Raw genomic sequence first — 25,075 nt, 5'->3', positions numbered from 1 at the left:
CCCTGAAAACACCTTTTCCAAACCTAACACAGTGATCACAACCATGGACACTGAACAAATAAAAGTAACAGGGTCAATCGGACTCTGAGAGCAGAAAAATACACAGGTGTCCCCTTTATCTGTTTGTAGGTACAGTATATGTGCTGCCGGCTGTCCACTTTCCGATGGGAAGCTTGTACAGTGATCATCTGCTGTCTTTCAAGGATACAAAACTCAGTCCCAAGTGACACCTTCATCTTTGCCAAAGCAGTTGGGATTGTGGCAAAGGCTGAAGGTTACCAAGTTATTGGCAATGACAACTCTTTCCCTATATAAAAACTTGTGCAACCAACTACCAGTCAAACATCATTATTCGCTATGATTATTCAACATACAAGAAAAAAACTTACTTGCTCATTACTGCATCCTGTGACTGCTGCACGGTTCTCTTGATGTGGGTCAAGCTCTTCTGGATGAACCTGTGCTTGGATCTGTGGACTGCCCAGCTCTCCAAAATATGTAGTAGGCTAGGCTATGCAAACATCCTTCTGCAAAATGAGAAAAAAAGCAAGTTTTAGTTTGATTGTTCATTTGTTGTGTGAATACCATGCATTACATACATAGATAAACCTACATGCCCAGGGTCCATCCACCAAAGTCATGCCTCTTGAAAGCAATGCCTCCGCTTGATAGATTGAACATCTTCTCAGGTGTCCCAGTAGCTAAGCCAAGCCAGTGAGCCTGCATGCACAACATCTTCAACCTAAATTGAACAAAGCCATAACTTATGCCAGCTAGCTACACCTGTACTGTTGTAACTGTGCTGCTATGTTGCTTGTACTGTATGTTGACACTGGTGACCAGAGCAGAGGCCTAGCAGCCAGAATCAAACACCTGTGTGGCTGAGCAACACATTACAGTAAGAAAAATGCACATCATGTTAAGGATAATGTCTGTCAATATCCTTCTCATCAGCGATACATCACTGAATAACAACGCCATTTTTAAAATGAACAGATAACGAGGTCGGGTACAGCAGCTTCCTGTTGGCTTGTTGTTGCTAACTTCTCCACATTCGTTTCTTCAGCAAAAAGTAACAACTATTCACCTATAGGAAAGCAGCCAACACACAGTAGATAAGACTACTGTTACCTGCTTACCTGTTAATTGTGAGAAATCATGTTTTAATCTACTGACTTTCTTCCCGCCGCCTGCCGCGCGCTCACGGTTTGATTAGAGATGACGCAGCAACCAGGTGTGTCTGTCTGGTCTTTCCCAGGTGTTTCCTGTACCAACGCCTCCCACACGGCGACAGTGACACCTGCTGGTGGTTTACAGGTACTACCACTGAGACAGTACTAGGCCCGACAGCACAGTCCCCTGAAATGTGCTTTTCTGGAGGATTTGTACTTTACTTGGGTCCATGCCTATGTTCCCACAGCCTTATGTTCCCACAGCCCTATGTTCCCACAGTTCTAAGATTTTTCTCAAAATTAGGGCTATGTTCCCACTGGACTCTCTCTACCTATCTGGACTCTATCTATCTGGCCTGTCTAGCCTCTACCGGGTCTTTTTACTAAACTTAACCAACTCTTTTCTTCATTGCCTAAACCCAACCAATGGTGGGACCAAAGGGCTGTGGGAACATAGGGCCTAATTTTCAGTGACAACAAAAGTTAGAAATGTGGGAACATAAGGCTGTGGGAACATAGGGCTGTGGGAACATAGGGATGACCCCCTTTAACTTGAGTATTAGATTTCTTTGGTAGGCTACTTACTTACTCTTACTTGAATACATTTCCAAGACAAATATTTTTACTTTTACTTGAGTTCATTTCTAGGAAGGCTGAAAAGTACTAGTTACTTTCAGGTCTGCTCTTTTTTTTTTTTTTTTTTTTCTAAAATACTATTGGACACAAGCTGTGTGTGTTGTCAAAGAAGGAAACCTTAACCCCTAAAAGCAAGCAGGTGAGTTAAAAGGTCCTTACATTCATTTAGAAAAAAATATAGTAATTCACTGATGTGAAAAATAAGAAATTTACTCTTACTCTTACTTTTACTTAAAGTAAATTTAAAAGCATGTACTTTTGGATACCTAAGTAGGCTATATGTACCTTAAAAGCAAGTACTTTTTTATTCTTACTCGAGTAACATGTCGACTGAGCTACTTTTACTTGTAACAAGTAAATTTTGACCAGTAGTAGGCTATTTGTACTCTTACTCAAGTACTGGGGTCGAGTACTCTGTCCATCTCTGCTGTTTTGAGAGAATAGTCTGTTCACTCCTTCTCCTCCTCCTCCTTCTTTCTTTTTTTTTTTGCAGCAGTCTCTATTATTTGGTGTAAACAAGAAACAGCTTTACCTTTTCTAAAAGCAGTTTCACAAATTCACACAGCAAAAATAGCACAAGAATATGTTCATTCATGAGGCAGTGTAACAGTCATAAGATACATTTGAAAAATTAGATAAGAAATAGCTACAGCCAATAGGTAAACAGAGACAAATTCACCCAAAAGGATGTGATGTGGTGGCTTATAAATATTAGACCAGAAGATGTTAATGTGAAACCTGAAACCTGTACACTGAATTTACATAATATACAAATTAACTGGGAGTTTAACTGGGACATGTTGTGCTCATCTGCTGTTGTTACTCATGTTACAATGTGCTGAATTGAATCCATTAAAGGGCCACGTCTCCAAAATGAGAAAAAAAAAGCTGACCCTAGCACCATAAATGTCATAATTTAAATTTTTTTGTTTTGTTTTATTTTGTTTAAATAGAGGTTCCTGACAAAGTCAAAAAGCCTTTATGCAATAAACATATTTATGAGGTACTTTTATGCATTAAAAACCTAAAAACGGGTCCCTGGAGACCCTGTAACACAAAAGGCGGTGTGTACTGTAGGTAAATGTCCTCCAAGGCAGGGAGCTGCATTCCTGTGCTTGGTTCACAATCCGCTGTCGGGCCTCCTGATCAGCTGCTGTGCAACTAAGGAACCACACACAGATACTGTACTGTATGTAAGGATGCTCTCAACTTGCAGCAATAGTAGTTCATGTGTTGTCCATTCTGAATACCCAACCAGTCCAATCATGGTCTTTTTCTCCTGAATAACAATGTGTGTTCATTCTGCTGCAAATTCTAGAAAAGCCCAAAATCAAATTTTCCTGGAACATTATGTAATGCTCTGTCCTGGCCTACCTCTGTGTTTTATCCATTATACTGCTGGTACATAATTAGTTAATTCAATGAAAAACTTGATGTACAGGCTTTCCTGATAAAGTGTGTGGTAAGTGAATATGTCCAGGCAAAGCTCTGATCTTATTGTTCCCTGTACTGTACCAAGAGGAGAGCTAACAGGTAAATAAAAGAATGAAGGTGGGGTTTAATCTTCTTTCAAACAGGGCTGTGGATATGCTTACCACTACCTGAGTAGTGTACCATTAAATTCTGCAGCATGAGTCAAAGTAACTGCTGCGCCGGCTGCCAGGCTTTGCTCCATTAGCCAGTTACTTGACAGAAGCAGGGACAGACTACTGAACACAAGTGAAACTCAGCTCTTTTGTGCAAAATTTGTTTTATTACAACAAAATAGCTTGATTTTTGTCACAATACAAACATTCATTTGTCCGTAATAATGAGTATAGAAAAATAATGAAATGACGCATCGGTTTCCCACAATTTTTGTTTTTGTTTTTAAAAAAAAAATCTCTTCCTGATCAGAGATTCAGATTCAAAGTGCAAAGTGTGTGATAAAGTAACTGATTAACAGAGGTTTGTCTTCATGTTGGCTGATGTTTCCATCACTCATTCTGTTAGGATGAGAAACAATGTAAGAGTTAGATGTTAGGATATCATTCTTATGAAGCTGTCAGCTCGCATAATGTCACCTAATATCACAGTACGTGACTCATTCACATTAGATTTAACTACACTGCTCAAAAAAATAAAGGGAAAACTTAAACAACACATCTTAGATCTCAATTAATGAAATATTGCAGTTTAAAATCGTTATTCAATATATAGTAGAGTGTGTTGAGAACAACATAACGTAAAAATTATCAATGTAAATCAAAATTATCATCCCAGGTTGATTTCACATGGGTGTGATATACTTGGAGTTACAATGTGTTGTTTAAGTGTTTCCTTTATTTTTTTGAGCAGTTAGAATCATAATATAACAAGACATAGGACTTCACACAAGGACTGACATGTGTTGTTGCTCTGCTTCTAACTGCAAATACATATGCAATGCCCAGTTTGAATTTTCAAGCATCTGTTAAAAGAAGACCTACTGCGTATGCAAATAAAGGTTAATCAGGTGGGTGAATCTCTGGAGCATTAACATACTGTACCTGCATTTGTGTGTATATCCAGTCAGTAAAATAAGTAACGTTGCCATAGACTCCTGGCTTGTTCCTCAAAGCACATCCAATCCCCCAGCTAGTGTCCCCTGCCAGCCACCATACACCTCCCTGCTCAACTACCAGCGGTCCTCCACTGTCCCCCTGCAGCATACAAGAGAAAGATGAATGTGCATGGTGCATGTGTGTATCTATACAGTATGTGTGTGTGAGACAAACAAAGTCTGACTAACCTGACACGTGTCGACCCCTCCCTGCAGTTTTCCTGCACAGATCATGGTCTGAGTGACCCGTCCCTCTAACACCTGAGGGCTGTTACAGGTCTGTCTGCTGTAAATGGTCACCTGGGCCTGATTCAGTATGTCCGGGCCTTGCCCTGAGAACAATTAATAATTGTACATTTAGTTAACTCAGCCACACGTTAAAGAATCACTTTCCTCAAGTCTTAAAAAGCAGGTGACCCTTGAAACACTTGAACAAATAATTTACAGAAAGAAAAAGACAACAAAGCATTGAAGAGAAGATTTTAGTCGACCTCGTGTCGACTAAGGGCTGGGAGAAGTTTCAGAGTTATCCGTGGCTTCTCTGAGTTACAGGGGGTCTCGGCATAGCAGTGCATATAATGGTTGCAAATGGATACCAAAAAACATCCAAATACCTCCATGCTGCTCGTATGTAATGTCCGTCTTGTATTGAAGCCCCCAAATGCGAAATTGTCCCGAAAAAAATTAAATAAGTCTACATTTCAAGCTTGTTTGTAGCGGAAGCTTCTCGAAGCTCCTCTTCCCGGTTGGTCAAATTTGGACGAACTGGTAAGAGGAGCTTCCGCTACAAACAAGCTTGAAAAATAGACTTATTTAATTTTTTTCGGGACAATTTCGCATTTGGGGGCTTCAATACAAGACGGACATTACATACGAGCAGCATGGAGGTATTTGGATGTTTTTTGGTGTGTCTTTTTGTTACGAAGACAGTTGGTATCCATTTGCAACCGTTATATGGACATGCACTGCTACGCCGAGACCCCCTGTAACTCAGAGAAGCCACGGAGGACTCTGAAACTTCTCCCAGCCCTTAGTCGACATGAGGGTGAGAAATTTCAATTTTGGGTGAACTATCCCTTTAATATGTTGTAAATTCTCAGTTTCAAAGTTGGACATATTCACTCACCAGATGAGCGCAGGGCTCCCCATCCTGTGATCCAGGCTGAACGTTGGGCAGAGAGGTTCACACCAGAGTTGGGGAGACACACAGGCTGCACTGTTCCTAAGAGACAAACAACATGAACTTCTCATTACAGAAATAAACTACCAGGTCACATCATCATCATTAGATTTAACTGGAAAGCACTTACTTGTAAATGTCAGAGGTGTGTTGAGCTTCAGAAGGGCAATGTCATTGTCACTAGTTTCACTGTCATATTCGGCATGACTAATGATTTTGTTAACTGATTTGCCAGCTTCAAAACGCAACTCCCTTAAGCTCACATCACCATAGCGCACTGTCCATAACCCAGGACTGAAGTACCTGCAACCGAGAACACAAACATGTGCAATAGGCAATAGCGTCTCTTTGTGAAATGGCATGAAGGATCATAAATGGTGTAAAGAGCAGAAGCTCACTTCTCGAAGCAGTGTGCAGCAGATACGATCCAGTAAGGGCTGACGATGGAGCCTCCACAAACGTGTTGCCCCTGAATCTGAAGACTGACCTGCCACGGCCAGGCTCCGTTCACAGCGTTCGTACCACCTACGATTCGAGAACTGGGGGCCGCTGACGTCTTTCCACATTCTGATGATGGAGAAAAAAAGTTTAATAGAGCAAAAACAACTAATTAAATTCAAGTTATATTTCTGTTCTCTTGGATATTTGGTATTCTTCCCCACAATTTGATTGGCTGCTGTCCAAACAGCAACACAATTTCATACATATTTCAGCATTGCAGTTATGTCCCAGTTAAAACAGTAGCTTACCTATACACTCAAGTGCGATTGCTGTGGCTAAGCAATTTTGGCTGCAGAGAAAAGTAAAAAAAAAAAGATATTTATTTCCAAAATACACGACACACGACACAGAGAGAAATAAGACTGACTGCTCAATGTGGAAATGCATTTCATTATTACTGTACTGGGTGTAAATCATACCTGTAAGTTAGCTGAGACTGTATAGGAGACCTGTAGTTACTCCCGGGCTTCAGTCTCAGGTATCCTTCGGAGGCCGAGGAACCTGCATTCACTCGCCTGAAGGTGACGTAATCCCGACTATGGGATGGACACAAAGAAGAAGTCATGTGATCAGTGAGACAAACATACTCAGCTTTTTAAATTGGATGAGTGAAGTTTGGATGTTAGTCATGATGAGGAATTTGTGTGTAGATCTTCCCAAATGTGAAACATATCTTTTTTCTCCTTGTCTTACTCAATTCTTCAGATGAATAGGCCATTTGTACTGTACCTCTTTATATTGCTTTATATACAGTGTTAACTTTTAACTTTAACTTGTCTCAGAGGCTTTTCCTCTTTAAAGGGATAGATCAACATTTTGGCAAATTGTCCTATTGCCATAATCCCTATAGTCATAGCAGTAGGTTCATTATCTTTTGTTATCGGTGCATGTTGTTTTGAGATCCGCGGGGCAGAGACGTGAGCTGCTCAGCGAACACAATGAAGGTAAACGGTACAGGTCCTCCGTCCCTCAAAACAAATTAAATGCACAATCCAACAACTCCAAAACATTCTTGTGGAGAAGTTGTGACCTGCACATTCACCACGCTATGAAATAATAATGTAACATTATGAGACTAAGTTGTTTTCGAGGTAAATACATAGCCAGAACGACAGTCCACACACGGCTGCTGGGCGGAGTGATCTCAAAAGTGCAAGTAGGTCCAAGTATTTGCTTCATGTGTCGTAATGTTACATAATAATACATGATTATTTCATAGTGTGGTGAATGTTCAGGTCACAACTTGCCCATGAGAGCGTTTTGGTGTTGTTGGATTGTGTATTTGATGAGTTTCTCCTCCACTGTGTTCGCTGAGCAGCTCACGTCTCTGCCCCGCGGATCTCAAAACAACATGCACCAATAATTAAAGGGACAATGAGGAGTTTTCTCCGTCGGCAGAACCAAAAATTCTGCGACAATAAAAAAGTCTCATATTAATGTGGATGAATCTCCGCTACCCACACTTGTTAATGGGCCCATTTTCGATAAATATATCGTTTTGTCTCTATCGTTATTTTGTTATTATTAGTGGTGGCGGAAATGCTGGTCGAGCCGACCAGCGTTTCTTTATTTTCGGTTTTGGCGAGTCATGAGAATAACGCCGCCGAATCACCGTTTATGGTCGGAACTACGACGGTATGTGATCGTCTTCGAACCTCTGACTTTAAAGCAGAAGTAAGCGGACTATTTGTGTTAATATAAGTCTTAAATAGTTATATCCGCCCATACGCAGGATCGCTTACTTCTGCTTTAATTCTTGATGAATGAAAACATGAGTCTGTCTTGCGCTGGTCAAAGAATTTCACGGTGCGCGCGGAGGCTCATAAGTGTTGTGTGAAAACGCTTCGCTTTTCCAAAACTCCTCGTTGTCTCTTTAAAGGTAATGAATTATGGCAATAGGCGAATTTCCCAAAATGTTGAACTATCCCTTTAACAAAAATTTATTCTGAGGAAAAAAGAGAAAAAAAACAGCTACTCAAACAGTGCACATAAGTGGGACAACGAAGATGCTCAGCACCTCGAGTAGCCAATCTGCTCACACACTGCTTTGCCATAGTTGTCGTGCCAGTTGTCAGCGCACACAGGCATCCATGTTTGACTGTCAGATGAGTAACTCTCCAGCATTAAGTTGGTCCCATGGAGGCGAACTGTGAAGCACAGAAGGACAGTGGTTTGTTCCCTGTGCTGATGACGGATGTAACAGAAACCATGACGACCACCGATAACTACTGTAGATTGCGGAACATCTTACAGCACTGAGCTTCATCCTCTCCATCTGAACAGTCCTCGACACCGTCACACCACTGCGAGTGGCTCAGACACCGTCCACCGCTTCTGCACGACTTCCCTAGTAAACACTGGAAGTATACTGCAAACACAGATACACAGAGACTCACACACACAGTATAGAGCACACAGAAATATCACCAAAGAAAAAGAAAAATCTAATAATGAGAAAAAGATCTTCAGTTCAACTCACAGAAGTACCAGAGCAGGAGGGCCACTACTGCCAGGATAAGAAGGACAACCAGAACTGCTGACAGGACATATTTCCATTGACATTTCCTCATCCCTGTAAAGCAAGATTACAATAAACTCATTGATATTGCTCAATTTTACATGCCAGTGCTGGGCACCCTTTAAAATTTACATAGATTCAGGCATGCAAATGGTTTTATTTAGAGAACGCAGTACAAAAAGAAGTGGCCAAAGATGTAAATTGGTGAGGTTCATTTTCTACTGCATTCACTTCATGAAATCAAGTGTTGTGAGTTGATCATTTTCCACATGACGAAACAGTAATGTTAGGTTTTGTGTTTCTACTTTACTGCCTAAAAAAAAAAATCCATAAATTCATTTCTGCTTCAAAACTGTGCATTATACAAATGCAACACTTAAGGGAGGGGTGCATTGACATTTTGATGGAGCTGTGGATAAGTATGGCTTTCTTAAGAAGGACCAAAGGTCAAGCAGTGTTCTCCAGCTTCATAACACCCAAAGAGCACAATCAAAAGTGTTGTGTATTACATTTCTCCAATGCAGTGATGAACCATTTGCATGGTCATGATAAGGAAGGAAAAGGCACAGTTCATTATCACTTGTAAAACCAGATATGATATCTATAAGCTAATAATACTGAAAATAAAATAATCGCACATAATAATAATAATACACCACCATGAACGACTGGGAGATATCAGACCAATTAAAGTTATGCTTTGATTTTGTAAAATCATTGTAAATGTAACTTTCTGGTTCAAATGGAAATAAAAATGAGTTCATGTTTCTGTGAAACTGCAGAAGCTGTTAGTCATATGAGTGTGTATTTGCGTTACGACTGATAACTGCACCTTTCTTTTGTCCGATACTGTGTGGTATTCCCGGCGTTACAGTGTGGTGGGTGTTGATGGTTCTGGGAGACGAGGCAACGTGACTTGGCGTCTGTTGTGGGTACGAAGGCGAAGGGTACATCCCGTCCTGTGGGCTGTATGGAGGGGGTCTCCCCTCATCATTCTGGAAGCCTATGTTGTCATAGGTTGGCCCATTTACCTGCAAGTAAAGAAAGAGAAATTATTGGCACAACAATCAGGTTAATATGTTATTGAGTGTAAAAACAGAGGGATAATATAAAGGGAAAAAAAAGTGCGCTGATGATTTAGAAAGCGTTGTCTTTAGCTGTCAAACTTACCTGATTATTACTCATACTGAAACTGGTCGTACCGCCTGATGTGAAACGCTGTCACACCTGGAAAAGTTTATACAGTGTTTGAAATTACAAATAAAAGCTCATAACTGAAAAAAGAAAAGTACATAATGCACCGTATTATAGCCAAGCAAAAGTTTATATTAAAGCAACATTTGTAAAACAAAAATAAACACTAATGTGAAATATGCTATATTCACATTACCCCAAACACCAAAAATCAATCTTTGTTAATTAACAACTTAAATACCACAACAATAAAAGCGGACACCTGACCTGCTGTGTGGTTAATGTTCACAAATTAATCCGCTTTTTCCTCTCGATTGCTACGTACCTTGTAATTCCCACAAATTCCTTCAACGCTCTGATTCTCTCTGTCCCTCCACTCCCTGTTTCCCTGTAATCAACAGCCATGACCACACCTACTGCTGGTGTGTGTGCATAAGCCAGCCTGTTGCACACCACTCCATTTATTTAACACTTCATAATGACATGGTCAAATAGCAGGTATTGATGGAGGAAAGCATCGACATTCATTGATACTCATTACTAACGGTGAGGCCGATTAGGACAAGGTGAATCATTTGAAAACAATGAATGCTTTATAGTCCTGTGCAGGTTAATGGTGTAACTGTGTAGAAGTGACATTACATCAGCTGTGTCATTGATCTATGAGCAGTTTTTGTAGCTGAAAACATTCCCTGGCTACATAACTGCAGAAACATCTATAAATGCATAATATTTGAAATTCTCAATTTACCTTATAAAACCTTGAAGACAAACATGCACTAGTTTCTGCTTACTGTGGCTAATCTCCACTCTGTCTGGATAAATGTTTTCCCTGAACCTTTCCTGACCACAGTTTCTACCAAATGCAAGTGTCTTAAAGTCCAAAACAGTACGTGAGAGGAGGAGCAATAGCAGTCAACAGTTGGCAAAAGGGAACTGTTTGACCTAGACCTGGCATTCAGACAAAGTCTTAGAAAACAAACACAAATTACACAAAATAAAGTTAAAAGGCGTAATAGCTTTGGTTCTTCATTCTTACATTACCCATGCTATTGTCCGACAATACATGCGTCACCCGGGTGTGTTCAATTATTAACAAATGGCAAGTGGGCTAACAAATACTGATGGCCAAACAAGTTTCGGAGCCAGTTAATATTTAACTTTGGGTTAACTGGCAGGAAAGAGGAAGGAATGAAAGACAAGAGTCGTTCAGGAAAGAGAGAGTGGAGACCCCGATGTTCTGACTGACAAGTATGAAACATATTTACTGACATGAAGAAAATGGTTTTGGATTGTAAATATAAACATACATACAAACTTGTTCAATAACTATGCATTGAGTTATTGTACAGATAATAAATTACATTTTACAGCAGAGGTCTTCAACAGGAGATGCTGCATGGGGGTTGTGGAACTTTTGGTTGATTAGGCAATGTTTTATGTCTTTTAGTTTCCACATTTATGTTTCAAATAAAAAACGTAATTTTGATTAATATGCATGATTACCATGCAGTTGACAGACATGTTGATATTGGCGTTGGTATCAGTGAACAAGGTCTGTTTATAAATGGCAGACGGACGACTACTCTACCCACTGTACATTGTACACGTTTAGAAAAAATATGAATACCGGTATATCAACCTGTGTGATATTTCAAAAGCTTAATATTGAATGCACAATACATACTGTACTGGGCCTAGTACATTTTTTTATATAGTAGGGGTCCCTGCTCCATGTCTTCATCAGTTTAGTCATAAACAAAAGTGTACAAAAAGCCATAACTGCGATACGATAGCACCAGCACCAGCACTACTTTCAAATGACATTGCTAGATCCAAAAAAGTGGACCTACCTTGATGGATGCAGGACTTCTTCTAGGTCAGAGTGTATCTTCTTCACCCTTCCTTAGCCCTTCCCACACACCTGTTGTTCAGTTGGTGTATGTACCCAGGTTTTTTTTTTTTTTTTTTGTAAGTTCACCCCTGAAATTGCATTCTTTCGGATAAGACACATTTCTTTTCCCCACTTTAAACACCACAAGTGAAATTCCATCCACCCTCACTGCATCAAGGTGACAGCAGACATTTTACAGATAACCTCTCAAACACTCAGCAGGTAGGGCTTTCAACCACAAGTGGATAGCATTTATTTGCACAGCTAAACAGCAAGATGTTTTGCATTTTCAGTGCAGTTCTTAGTAACTCTAGTGCACCTTGCAGAGGGCAGCAGAGTGAAAAGGTGGTTGTCTTGAGTTTGAAATATTCTTAAACGTGTTTGTGGCTGAACACAGGCATCAGGACCTGAATGTATCCTCAAGTGAAGGTTTCTGTCTGCCGGTGATGTTCTGTACCTGTTTGAGCTTTCTAGTCAACTACAGCGTAAAAGGCATGTCCACACTAGGATGAGTATTTCTTCAACAAAAGTGATGGAAGCCAAGAGGGATAAATGGAAAATACAGATACATATATACTGTATGTATATATATATATATATATATATATATATATATATATATATATATATATATATATATATATATATATATATATATATATATATATATAAATAAAAGAGACCACAAAATGATGAGTTTCTCTGGTCTTACTATTTATAGGTGTTTGAGTAAAATGAACATTTTTGTTTTATTCTATTAACTGACAACAATTCTCCCAAAACTGAAATAAAAATATTGTCATTTAGAGCATTTATTGGCAGAAAATGACAACTATAGTCAAAATAACAAATAACCAAAAATATTAAGTCTTTTCAGACCTGAAATAATGTAAACTTTTAGACTTTATCAATAGATTTTGGTGGGATAATGTCAGTTTTTAATCACAGCAGTGGCTTTCATAATCTTCCTATAAAATCAGTAATAATAATCTGTAATGGAAGTGAGTGCCATACATGTAGAAATGCTTTTTAAGAAACATTTTTTTCCATGCATGCATTCCACTGCAATGTGGAATGCATGCAATAAAGAGTGCAAGGAAAATGGCGGCATCTAGTGTACAACTTGAAAATTACAGCACCAACTCTGACCTTGTATAGTCAAAATGTTGATACACTTGACACCAAAGGAATTCCCAGCTGTGAAACGTCATACACTGAGGGTGGGACTTTTGGTAACCATAAACTATATGTCGGTCAATAAAGATCAATCACATGACAGTGGTTTCATAAAAACTACAGTATTTATTCAACCATTTAATTTCATACAGAGTTAAATATTAATCCATTTTTTTTTTGCACAAGATGTTTTGTCAAACAAAGGAGTGTTTTAACTCTGGAGTCGTGATGTCACGTGAGTGGAGTCCTATCTTGTTGTGTGATTAAGGCAACTGGCATAGAGGTTGTAACAGAAGCATTCTTATCTTCACAGTAAAAAGGGAGCATACAGATGTCTTAGCTTATTGAACCAAAAGTCAAAAGTTAACACACACTTCAACGGGTGTATCTGGGAGTTTTATCTGAGACGTCAAGTTTCCTACAGCTTCTGGATCAGAATAGATGAAGCTCCACCACCTCCATTGCAGATGCCTGCCAGCCCGTACTGACCGGACTTCAGATTGTGAACCATGTGACCCACGATTCTTGTCCCAGACATCCTGAGCAATAAAAAAGAAGAAAGCATTATGAATCATCCACCAAGTTGCTAAGACAGGCCTGTTTACAGTCAATAAAAACTATTTATATTATGACTAGGGCTGATTCACCAATAGCACACAGAGGTTTCCATAATCAAGGAATAAATAGATAAATAGAAAACTCATCTCTTTCTTCATAAATAAATAAATAAATAAATAAAACCTCTAGCATTGTTTTTTTCCCTCTAGTACCCACTACTTGTTCTATGAAGACTGTAAACTGAGATTAGTCATGTGTTTCCTGTTGTGGTCACTCTGGGATATAAAGCTTAAAGCAGAACTATGCAAGTCGGCCGGAAATAGCTCGCTCCTTCGTTGGTTTCTCTTTTTTCCCTCTCCGGGGCTCCCCCACAGTTCTGGGAGGCACATGTCACTGTCGTAAAAAAAAAAAAACTCCTGAAGGTAGAGAGCGGTGTTTGCTAAGCCCTGCTAACACGGAGCTAATGCTAACACGGAGCTAACGCTAATACGGCCACATACAGACACAAAGACACAGACATACACACACAGGAATAAAGGTAACAAAACGCGAAGGCGTGTGTGTGTCATGATGTATTAGCCTACATTATCTTATAAAAGATCCATGGTGTGTGTGTGTCCGTGTTAGCATTAGCTCCGTGTTAGCCACAAGCCGAACTTCTAAACATTTCATGTTTCCATGGTTTCCTCCGACTTTCCGAACTCAAACCAATCACGATTCATGACATGCATGACGTCATCTGCGTTCTTATCTCGTACTGCCGTAAGGCAGTTTCTCGCGATAGTTCTATCCATTGATGAGATTTGTAACACCGAGATGGAGGACTGATCTTGCAAGTGCGGTTTTCAGCCAGTGGGGGGGGTGAGCGCATTGGCCTAGACCCCATTCACCTCATAATAGGTCACTCAACCATCACAGTGTCTCTGAGCCACAATAATTACAGCCCAAATCCTGCATAGTTCTGCTTTAAAGCAGAGCTGTGTTTTATGACTTGATTACAGTACAAAAAGGCGTGCACTTGCAAATAAATATACACAAATCCCTTAGTCATGTTAGACAAACTCCAGGAAGTACTCTGTTAAAAGTTCAAAACAAGTTGCAGCAGTTAAGTGTCTGGAGTGTTTTTGAGGTTAGATAGATTAGATAAGATTTTATGTCCACGATGTTGAGGGCCAAGTTTGGATATGGGCCGATAGTTCTATATTCCCTAGAAAATTAAACTTTATTGCACAGTTCCTCTGAACTGAGGAGGAACAGGAAAAGAGGAGGAGATATTTTTAGAAGAACAGGACACACACCCTGTGGCTCAGTTGTTGTGGAGGTATTTCTGTTCTTTCCTCCTTGTCTCCTAGTCACTTGATCACTTATATCAAAAATAATGAGCAGCTCCTCCGTGTCAGTCCCAGCTACAGTACACTACTTACCCAATTGGATGTCCCAGGGACACAGCACCTCCATTAACATTGACTTTTGTTGGGTCAATGTCCAACATTTTCATGTTGGCCAAAACGACCACGCTGAAGGCCTCATTGATCTCCCACATGGAGATATCGTCCTTCTTCAACCCTGCTGCCTCCAGCACCTGACACACATTCACTAGGTTAGGATGGATTCAACTGCATCAATGAAAGGTTGACTATAGAGCAGATAGAGTTATTTTATTAAAATTATGGAATATATACCTCTGACTAAAACTTTCAAGGTACTGTATATAATACTTCACATCAGTACAGCTTTGTACTCACCTTGGGTACAGCGTATGCAGGAGCAATGGGGAAATCAATGGGTGCAACTGCAGCATCAGCAAAAGCTATGTGAGGGGGGAAAAAAGTTAATATTCTGTATCATTTTGGCAAATTGGCCCATTACCATAATCCCTATAGTCATAGCAGTAAGATTGTTGCCTTTAATTGTCGGTGCAAGCTATTTTTAGAATGGCGGAGCAGAGCCACAAGCTGCTCAGAGCTACGCTATGGAGGCTCATGGGATTTCTTTGTTTCCCTCATCAAACTCATCAAATACACAATCCAACAAATGTGGCAAAGGGAAATAAGTAAACAAATCACACTTTTGTTTGGATTTAATAAACAGGAATAAACATTAATTCTCTCCATTTTACACAAAAATGGATTGACCAACCTTAAAGAGTTCCAATCATAAACCTCAAACTCTGAAAGCCTAGTCTGTCTGTGTGTGTAAGTGTGCGTATATACGTATATATATTTGTGTGTGTAAAACTTACAGACAATCCTTGCCAGTGGAGTGACATTGAGCCTCTTTGCAGCATCTGCCGTCATTAAAACGAGGGCAGCAGCTCCATCGTTCAGCGTGCTGGCGTTGGCTGCCGTCACCGTGCCTGAAGAACAGCAGGAAATTACACCTCCATGAAATGCATGTATGCTGAATTGCTGATGCTCCATAAGTGGTTTAATGAATGAAATTAAGAAATGGAATAAATACAGTACAGCGAGAATAATGACAGCTTCACATTTACCATTTTCTTTCTGGAACACTGCCCTCAGTTTGGGGACTTTGCTGAAGTCGACCCTCCTCCACTCCTCGTCCTCACTCACAACCACATCAGGTTTCCCTACCAAAAATAAAGAAATACAGTAAGTCACATCAACAGCTACAGCACGCTTTGTTGTGTAAATAACCAATGTCACTGCATGATAAACTGGGAGAAACCGTGTTTGCCATCTTGCTGTACCTCTCTGAGGAATGCTGACTGGTACGATCTCCTTGGCCAGCAATCCAGACTCGAACGCCGCTTTGCTGCGGCTGTAGGAGCCGATGGCGTAGGCGTCCTGCTCCTCCCTCGTGATCTTGCTGTTCTTGGCTGTGTTCTCTGCACAGTTTCCCTGTCAGAGACCAAGCAAACACAAACACAATGGCACAGATGTCAAAAGATGAATCTGATAAAAGTATAAATTCATCTTGGCGAACACTGGGACATGAGATATATAGGAGGCAATTATTTTTACTTTATGGAAAGGCCCTGCAACCAAAGACACTGTAGATCCAGTTACTGAGGCAACCTGATACTGTATGCACCGTTTTACATAATCTTTTTAACCCTCCTGTTGTCCTCCTGGGTCAAGGAAGGAAGGAAGGAAGGAAGGACAAAGGGAAAGAAGGAAGGAAGGACAAAGGGACGGAGGGAAAAAAGGAAGGAAGGAAGGATGAAGGAAGGAAAAGAAGGAAGGAAGGAGGGACAGAGGGCAAAAAGGAAGGAAGGAAGGACGAAGGGAAAGAAGGAAGGAAGGAAAGAAGGACGAAGGAAGGAAGGAAGGAAGGAAGGAAGGAAGAAGTGAGAGATGGGAGGAAAAAAGGAAGGTAAGGTAGATGGAGGGAGGGAGGGAACATATTGGGTCAAAAAGGAAGGAAGAAGTAAGGACGAAGGGAACAAAGGAAGGAAGGACTGAAGGAAGGGAAAAAGGAAGGAAAGAAAGATGGAGGGAAGGAACAGATTAGGTCAAGGAAGGAAGCAGGAGGCCGGACAAAGGAAGGAAGGAAGGAAGGAAGGAAGGAAGGAAGGAAGGAAGGAAGGAAGGAAGGAAGGAAGGAAGGAAGGAAGGAAGGAAGGAAGGAAGGAAGGAAGGAAGGAAGGAAGGAAGGAAGGAAGGAAGGAAGGGAAAAAGGATTGTGGAAAGAAGGAAGGGAGAAAGGAAGGAAGGAAAGAAGGAAGGAAAGAAGGAAGGATGGAGGAAGGGAACAGATTGACACAGAAGGACAACAGGAGGGTTTTAAAAATCATCCTAAAACTTTGAATGATATTATAAAAATACACAAGATAAATAAATTCCAGTTACCATGTGGAATTTGTTGTAGACATCAGTGAGTCCGTCCTTAACAATGAGGTCCTCCATCCTCACGCCTCCATAGGTTGGACTTTCTCTGGCCATTACATAAGGGACATTGGACATGCTCTCCATGCCGCCTGCCACCATCACATCCTGAAGAAAGAAAAAGAGTCACACAGAAAGAAAGAGTTGCTGTCACATTGTTATTCTGGCTGCCTATGACCTACATTGACATTCGTGAGTAACAACAGTCTCGCCCTGGGATACAAGTCCCCTGACAATATCAACAATTGGACATGAAATGCATAAAGTATGTGTGTATGCATGTATACATTTCCATCAGGTAGTAACTGCAGTGATTTAGTGTAACTGACTTTTAACAATAAGGCTGCAGCATCGCAATAGTGTTTATGGCTACTTTACATCCATTTTCCTTGTAGATTTTTATTGGGAAGCCACATGTGCACACACACATCTCTGCATGCCCGAGTTGTACTAATGGTACACAGAATTAATTAATGTCCCTATACACACACATATGGAACTTTTAATGAATAATCACATAAGCACATGTCTGTTCATCTGTAGTGACAGACACAGTCTCTTGTTCATACAGTGGATTGTGTAACAATGCCACTCAGATCTCTGCAGGTCACCCATCATATGCTAGGAGTTTGGTAAACAAAGCTTGTTTTGGTCACAAAAATACCTTCCTAATCTAATATTGAATCAGATTTGTGTTTTTGAATACACACATCAAAACTACACACATTAAAGTCTATATTCTGTCACAGCTTCATGAACTCTGCATCTTGAATTAACTGCAAACACAGTCTCTCCAGCTGTAGAGCTACAGTGTAAAGTATGTAATGTCAACAGTACCTGGTGTCCACACATTAGACTCTGGGATGCCAGCATGATTGACTTCATCCCCGAGGCACAGACTTTGTTGATGGTTGTTGCTGGAGTGCCGAGGGTCAAGCCTAGAGAGACAGACATATTTGTGTTAAATAAAAAAAATAAAAAAATTGAATATACGTCTCTTGACCAATCTTTTGTCTCTGTGTTTGTGTGCATCATTAGTTGCCATATTTCATGTGACCGGTGTGATCAGTCATGACATAAAAGTGTCTTCAGAAGCTGGGTACATTTATCAAAGCGGATGAGGCATAACACTGCTGCTGGAGATAAACTATGTTTATGAGTTTAACCTGCAGGTAAACACATGTTTTAAAAAAAAAAAAAATTGTGTAGCTTTGATCATGTCTTTATGATCTGTAGCTTTCAGATCAGAAATGTGTGCAGAACAACCAATTAGCTTTATAGTGGAGATAGATAACAGTCCAAGACATATTAGCCTACATATGTGGCTGTTTCTGTTAATGTCAATATTGATGTTAGTGGTTAAAATATATATACGCATCAACAGTGTAGCTCACACCTGCACCAAGCAAGGCTTGTCTTGTGGGGGCCTGTCCTTCTCCTGCCTGGAGAACATTACCCATGTAGACCTCCTTCACCTCTTCAGGAGCGATTCCTAAACACAAGAAACAATAAGTCAAAGATATAAAGATATTATCAACTTATAATTATTCATTTGGTGTATTTGCTTAGCAGTGATTGCACATAATTGCTGCGTATGATGAGGATCCTCTGCATACCAGGATGTTTGATCACGTGCACAAAGCCACTTATGAATGAATTAATGAATGAGGAAAATACTTGTAAGCATACCTGCTTTGTCTATGGCTCCTTTGATGGCAATGGAGCCCAGCTTGGTGGCTGGTACCGCTGCCAGGGTTCCTCTAAAGGAGCCCATGGGAGTGCGGACTGCGCTAACAATGACGACTTCCTGAAACATCCATAACAAGTTCATATTAAAAAGAGTTACATCCAAACACAGATTTACATAGCTCTCGGTGTACTTACATTGAGCGAGGGGCGAGACGAGTAGGTTCTGCACAGGTACTTATGAGCCTAAAACAGCAGGAAACAGTTGGTGTTCATTTATTAGTGTTGTAGTGAGTCTTGGGACCACATTTGTACTCGGCCTTGTCTCAGTCTCAGTCAAGCTGGACTTGGGACCACAGCTGCTGCAGAGACATCTCTTTTTTTTGTAACCACAAATGTCTCTGTCACTCCTTCACTCTGGTTTATGTCATGCATTTCAATAACTTTGAGATAATCAATACTGTTCTACAAAAGAGTAGCCCTATGTTTAACCATCAGAAAAACTTGGTTGCACTTGCACCAGTGTCAGAAGTGGGAGACTTTAGCAGGTTCTGTGCTGTGTTATTCTGTTTTAATCCAAACTTTGTTTCAACTAAAAGTGGGATAGATTTTGTATAAAACGATATCTTCTTTTCGGCTGAGGAATAATGTAAATATCAAGCTCCATGATTATTATGAGTACTGGTAGGCTACTGAATACAGTAATGGTACTGAAAATAATTCTAGTAATCATGTAACAGCGATTACATAAGGTTGTTATTTAAACTGAACAATAACATAGGCTATACGTTTGGGTCAATTGAAGGACTTTAGGTGAAGCTAATGAGAATTATGTTTATAATTAAAGCAGTAAGAAGCAGTAGCCAACTTTTGTTTAGCTTTATACTTTCACTTAGCTAGCGACACTGTTGTTTTTAATTATTAGCTTTTAGCTTCACTTTTGTATCATGTAAAAAGAAAAGAAAAACGAAGCCACTGTCATAATTGCCACTATCCAAATGACACCTGTCCCAGAAAGCAGGTGTCTTCAGGCTGTCTCTTCTCTCTGTCTCATTATTGTGGTCAAGGACAGAGACAGAAAAGCTAACTTCACCACTTCACCGAGGCCTTGTTGTGTTTACACGCCGTCAGTGCTGCTACAACGAGCTCCTCCACGCAACAACAGACACACTAAACTAAACACTTACCAGGCGCCTGCAGACGTGAGCGTGCATGGTTAAAAGTCCACTGGATGGCATTTTGGACTGAGAGACAAGGACCGTGACTCACAATTGGACCCACTTCACCTTCAACCATGCAGCAGCAGCAGCAGCAGCTACAGCAGCGGAGGGGTATATGTGTCAGCCAATCACAGTGAGGGGTGTGTTCCGCTGACGTAGAGGTTGGAAAGGCATGATGGTCATTGTAGTTTTATATACGGGAGCTGAGCCAGAAGCATATCCATAGCAGAGCATGGAAAAAAAAACTTTTTTCATAGCTTTTTAGATCACATACAAGCAGTGTTGGGAACGTTACTTTTAAAAAGTAATTAGTTATAGTTACTAAGTACTTCTCCCAAAAAGTAACTGAGTTAGTAACTCCACTACTTCACTATAATAGTAACTAGTTACCAGGGAAAGTAACTATTGCGTTACTTTTTCTTTCTTTTTTTTAAGTTTAAATATGTCGAAGAATTTGGATTTTTTTTCTCTCATTTTTAAATTGTATTTTATTGTTTTCATATATTTCACTGATCGCAATTATGGAATGCGAGTGTGTGTTTTATTGAAAGCGAGGCTGGTGTGCCTATGAAAATAGGTTACATGGGTTTTTTAAGTGCTGTGGCTACAAGCAAATCTCATATTGTCTCTGTACAAAGACAACAAAGACCTTTTTAAATGTGAAAACAGCGGAGACCTATTCAAGATTTGCGTTTAATAACAGGCGAAACATCGAAATTAATTTATTCATGGCCACATTAAGTGAAATTATTAACTTTACCGATTATCCATCTGATTATCTGTCCTGCTGCGAGCGCACAACAGGGTATCAGCGGATCCTTAAAAAGTCTTAAATTCATGTATCTAAAATTAAGGCCTTAAAAAGTATTAGCCTAAATTTATTAGAAAATTCTAAGATGGTCTTAAATATATAATACACAGCATCATAAAATATGTATGCACTTAAACTTTTATATGAAATAACAGGGTATGCGCGCGGGGTCTTAAAAAGTCTAAAATGTGAAAATCTAAATTTTAGGTCTTAAAATGTCTTAAAGCAGATATCAGTGGAATGTTTTTGTTAATATAAGTCCTAAATAGTCCTATTTTCCGTCAGCAATCACTTACATGAAGTATTTCAGCCTAAACACGAGTCTCTCCGTCACTCTGCTCTGCTGTAACCCGAGGAGAAAATTTTCCTTGTGGGATACAAGTGTTATCCAATGAGGAGAGAGAACGGCATGAAGGGCTGTGTGTGCAGCCAAGGGATGCGCGTGAATGTGGTGACGTAGCACGAGGACCAATTGATGCCTGACAAGGGCGGGGGCTGCTAACTCATGGTGCGTTCAAAGAAACTCGTACTTTGTGTTTTTCCTTCCTGTGAAGTCATACCAGTTCGATCTGGTACGAGTTCACGGGTCGGAAGTTACGAGTGGCCGTTATAGGGAACTTTCACAGACAACAGGATGGTAAAAACACGAGCTACGGGTTACCTGGAACGCTACCAAGTCGTAGTTGTGACTTGAAGCTGTAACTTACGGTTTCAAAAGCCTGCCTTGAACGCAGCATTAGCCGAAACGGCCGTGAAGCTGATATCTGCTTTAAATTTGTTGAATTATTGTGTTCAAGTCTTAAATAATTTTAGACAGGTCTTACATTTTCTTATGCCCACCATGGGCGAGCATTTCACTCGCATTTGCCCCTAAACAAAAAAAAACATGTGTGAACAGGAAAAATCACAAAAAGAAAGAGCACACGATTGGTCAAAAACTACAAATCCCACAATTATCTGGCCTCAACAATAACAGTAGTTAGTGTAAGTAAGGGAGAGTGGAGCTGTAGGTGAAAAGAGGAAACAACGCCACGTCTGGTCCTGTTCTATGTTGTTCGTTCACACCGTCACCGTTTATTCGTTACGTCCGCGGTGTAAAAGGCCGTGACGCAAAGACGCGATTAGGCGCGAGACGCGGTAGACGCGACTTTTTTTTTTTGCGACGCAATACACCCGATTGTTTTATGGCGACGGGACCTTCGCGTCTTCGTCCTTTTCATCGTGTTTGGTGGGAAGCCCACAGGGGCCGTGTTTGTGTGGGAAGCCCACAGGGGCTTCCCACACAAACACGAGGAACGCTTTTTTTTCGCTCGAGTTTATACGCGCGACCAAACGCGAGATACGCGAGAAATGCGATTTATCGCTCGTTTTGACTTTGTGTAAATTCGCGTCTTCACGAGCCCGCCCATTTTCACTACAACAACAACATTTCTGCTCTCACCAACCATGGTTGAGGTCACAACGCTGCTGTAGCTGCTCTGGAAGAGTTCCAGCTGATGAGCTACAGAGACTTTAGAGTCAAGAGGAGCAGTGCGTCGCTGTGTCGGACTGTTTGGATTTAATGAAGAAGCTGCACAGAGTCAGGTGAGCAGAAGCTCAGGACAAACACTTCGCTCCGGGACATAATGTAGCTACACCTCACATGTTCTTGTCTTTTACCTCAGGGAGATTAAAGTAGTGTCTGTTTCCACTTTCCCTCCGATCTCGGCAGCTTCCCTCTGCTAGTTTGTGTGTGTGAGGCTAAACTGCGTGCGTGTGTGGTTTGTGTACAAACTGAACACTGCCTCTGATTGGCTTAGCATGAAACCTTACTCTGCCTCAACCAATCATCATCACTTATGCGGTTGTCTCGTCCCTCCTGGCTCCCTCCTCCCCCCTCCCCTCACCAAAGGAGAGGAGGAAAAAAAAACAACAGTTTAGCAGCTTCTGTGTCTGAGATGAGATGAGCCAAGTCGGAGGACAACGGCTTCACTGAGTAGTTTGTAACGCGCCTCATTTAATTGTCGGTAACGGTAACGGCGTTGTAACGGTGGAAATAGTAATTAGTTAGATTACTCGTTACTGAAAAAGATAACGCCGTTAGTAACGCCGTTTATTTTAACGCCGTTAGTCCCATCACTGCATACAAGTCATTCAAACAGACACACAACCTATAGCCTAGGCCTACGTGGAGAAGGGTCTGTCTGCGGCCTGCAAGAGGGAGGCGTTTCGCGTAGAGGCGTGTCGCGTAGTGACGTCACTACGCGACACGCCCCCTCCACACGGGAAAGTCACGTTGAACCACGCGAGATGTAAAATGAGACCGCCAAAACAGGAAGTAAACCAGTTCCGCCGTAAAACTTGACTAGTCTGAATGGCCGAACATATGCAGACTGTAAGTGTCAGTGTAATTTAATTAATTCATCGATTAATGTATATAATAATTGTGTTTAGCGATGGACTAAGGAAGTAAGGCTATATTTATCCATATTATTAAATATAAGTGTATAAACAGAACGAAGCCAGCCCGTTGCCGACTCAGCAAAATGTAACGTTAGCAAAGTTTCAGAGGGTTATTTGCCTGTTTGATAAGTGACATGCAGCGTATACATACGTTTTATTGCAAATGATCCTAAAAGGTTGAGCCAAATAGAATTGGGTGTTGTAACTTAGCCAGCAATCTGGTGTAACTAATAAATTGTAACTCTGCTATAATATTGACCAGCTCATTCAAAAACATTATTCTCACCGTGGTCTAGTGCAGCAATAGTTTGTTTGAAATTATTGTTCACATTTACATTTAAACACGTACTTCCTACAGTCACAAAAGTGACCATTTCTTAAAGGTTAGGGGAAGGGAACAATAACACAATACCAGACCGTTGCTAGGTAAAACGAGCCGTTGCTAGGGACTCAATAAATGCGCATCACCCTGAGCAGACCATAGATATATGGAGCAGACGAACAGGCGATTAACAGCCACTCTACTCAACATAAATTCAACATAACAGTGCCAGAGGCTGTGGCGAGATTCCGAATGGGACCTCAATATCAACCGTGGTAAGATTAATATATAAAGAATTGATGATAGACGCATGACACATCAATGTGTGATGTAACATGTAATTGAAAACCTTTATTGTTCTTTTTTGACAGTGAGTTAAATGTGATGGCCGAAGCCCTGGTGGGGCACATGTCCAAGGAGGGAGCAAAGAAGCTCCAAATTTACAAGGAGAAACTGGAAGAAGCCCTCTCCTCTGAGGCATTTCTGAGCAGGCTATAAAATAAAATAAAAAATGAGCCTTGAAATGTTTTGGTTTGTTTTTTTGTAAATAGATCTCTTCTTCACTACAAATACGTTTGACAGACCAAATATAGTTGAGATGAATTGCTACTTGTCACAAAACGACCATGACAAAGAAAGTTATGGTCTATGATCAGTGCTGTGAGTGCATGAGTACAGTAGTGTGTGTGTTGTAGGGTGAAATAAAGGAAATCAGAATACCAAACAAAGCCCAAGAGGTGATGCAGGTAGGAGAGAGGGCGAGAGGGCCAGCAACTCAAGCTCCAGGAGAATGCTGCTGATGATCCCTGCTGATATCAAGAGAGAAAGCAAGGGAGCAACACTGCTCAGTAACCTACAGAATGGAGAGATTCACAAATGAATTCCCCATTAAGGAATAATAAAAGTTATTGTCATCACATTATTTTAATTTTGTTATGTAGGCCACTACTTTTATTTATATATATATATATATATATATTTATTTATATATATATCTACACATTACGCTCTTACTCCCACATAAGCACTGACATTATTATTTACTACTTTTATTTATTTATATAAATAAATATAGGGTAGGCCACTACTTTTATATATATATATACATATATATATATATATATATATCAACACATTACGCTCTTACTCCCACATAAGCACTGACATTTAGCTCATGAATTCCTGTCTGTTAATTATCTTGTGTTTTCTCTTGTGACAAAGTCAGAAAATTTTACATCTAAATTTTAATATAAATGAAATCCTGCCTTAATTGTTTTTACCCAATTAAAAATGTAATAATAACATTTGTAAGCTTTTGAATACATTCATTATAGGG

General features: G+C 40.3%; 2 protein-coding genes across 6 annotated transcripts in view; both read right to left on the bottom strand.

Annotated features, from left to right (window-relative positions):
• Positions 1-3,541: 3,541 nt before the first annotated feature.
• Positions 3,542-25,075, bottom strand: part of tmprss2 (transmembrane serine protease 2) — a 253,688-nt gene continuing 232,154 nt past the window's right edge. The window contains exons 1-14 of one of the 5 annotated variants that reach the window (XM_083986446.1): positions 10,827-10,868; positions 9,759-9,815; positions 9,421-9,619; positions 8,550-8,642; positions 8,322-8,438; positions 8,088-8,217; positions 6,490-6,606; positions 6,319-6,359; positions 5,968-6,136; positions 5,700-5,872; positions 5,516-5,611; positions 4,579-4,721; positions 4,337-4,489; positions 3,542-3,793 (exon numbers count right to left, since the gene is read on the bottom strand). In XM_083986446.1, the coding sequence (XP_083842572.1) occupies positions 3,785-3,793; positions 4,337-4,489; positions 4,579-4,721; positions 5,516-5,611; positions 5,700-5,872; positions 5,968-6,136; positions 6,319-6,359; positions 6,490-6,606; positions 8,088-8,217; positions 8,322-8,438; positions 8,550-8,642; positions 9,421-9,619; positions 9,759-9,773 (1,455 nt within the window). In that variant the 5' untranslated portion in view covers positions 9,774-9,815; positions 10,827-10,868 and the 3' untranslated portion in view covers positions 3,542-3,784. Of the gene's footprint in view, positions 3,794-4,336; positions 4,490-4,578; positions 4,722-5,515; positions 5,612-5,699; positions 5,873-5,967; positions 6,137-6,318; positions 6,360-6,489; positions 6,607-8,087; positions 8,218-8,321; positions 8,439-8,549; positions 8,643-9,420; positions 9,620-9,758; positions 9,816-10,107; positions 10,202-10,533; positions 10,663-10,821; positions 10,869-25,075 lie in introns of those variants that run through there. The other 4 variants (XM_083986445.1, XM_083986444.1, XM_083986447.1 and 1 more) reach the window with 4 other exon arrangements.
• acat1 (acetyl-CoA acetyltransferase 1) lies at positions 13,231-20,282 on the bottom strand. Its single transcript, XM_083986456.1, has 12 exons — positions 20,132-20,282; positions 19,143-19,190; positions 18,948-19,065; positions 18,655-18,750; positions 18,096-18,196; positions 17,223-17,366; positions 16,121-16,271; positions 15,905-16,000; positions 15,653-15,766; positions 15,156-15,220; positions 14,835-14,992; positions 13,231-13,391 (listed from the first exon to the last, which is right to left on the bottom strand). The coding sequence occupies exons 1-12, from the start codon at positions 20,180-20,182 to the stop codon at positions 13,271-13,273; spliced, it is 1,263 nt and encodes a 420-aa protein (XP_083842582.1). The 5' UTR covers positions 20,183-20,282; the 3' UTR covers positions 13,231-13,270.

This window comes from Trachurus trachurus, assembly GCF_905171665.1.
Source record: "Trachurus trachurus genome assembly, chromosome: 14".
Classification (NCBI taxonomy): Eukaryota; Metazoa; Chordata; class Actinopteri; order Carangiformes; family Carangidae; genus Trachurus; species Trachurus trachurus.
Note: the sequence above shows the minus strand (reverse complement) of the source record. Positions and strands in the feature narration are given on the sequence as shown.

What these genes read in the sequence shown, in the direction of transcription:
- acat1 (XM_083986456.1), bottom strand. Translation starts at nt 20,182, where the DNA reads ATGCCATCCAGTGGACTTTTAACCATGCACGCTCACGTCTGCAGGCGC. An exon ending in AGGAGCCATAGACAAAGCAG is followed by an intron (nt 18,751 to 18,947) that starts GTATGCTTACAA and finishes TCTTGTGTTTAG; the next exon opens with GAATCGCTCCTGAAGAGGTG. An exon ending in TCCACTGGCAAGGATTGTCT is followed by an intron (nt 15,221 to 15,652) that starts GTAAGTTTTACA and finishes CCCCTCACATAG; the next exon opens with CTTTTGCTGATGCTGCAGTT.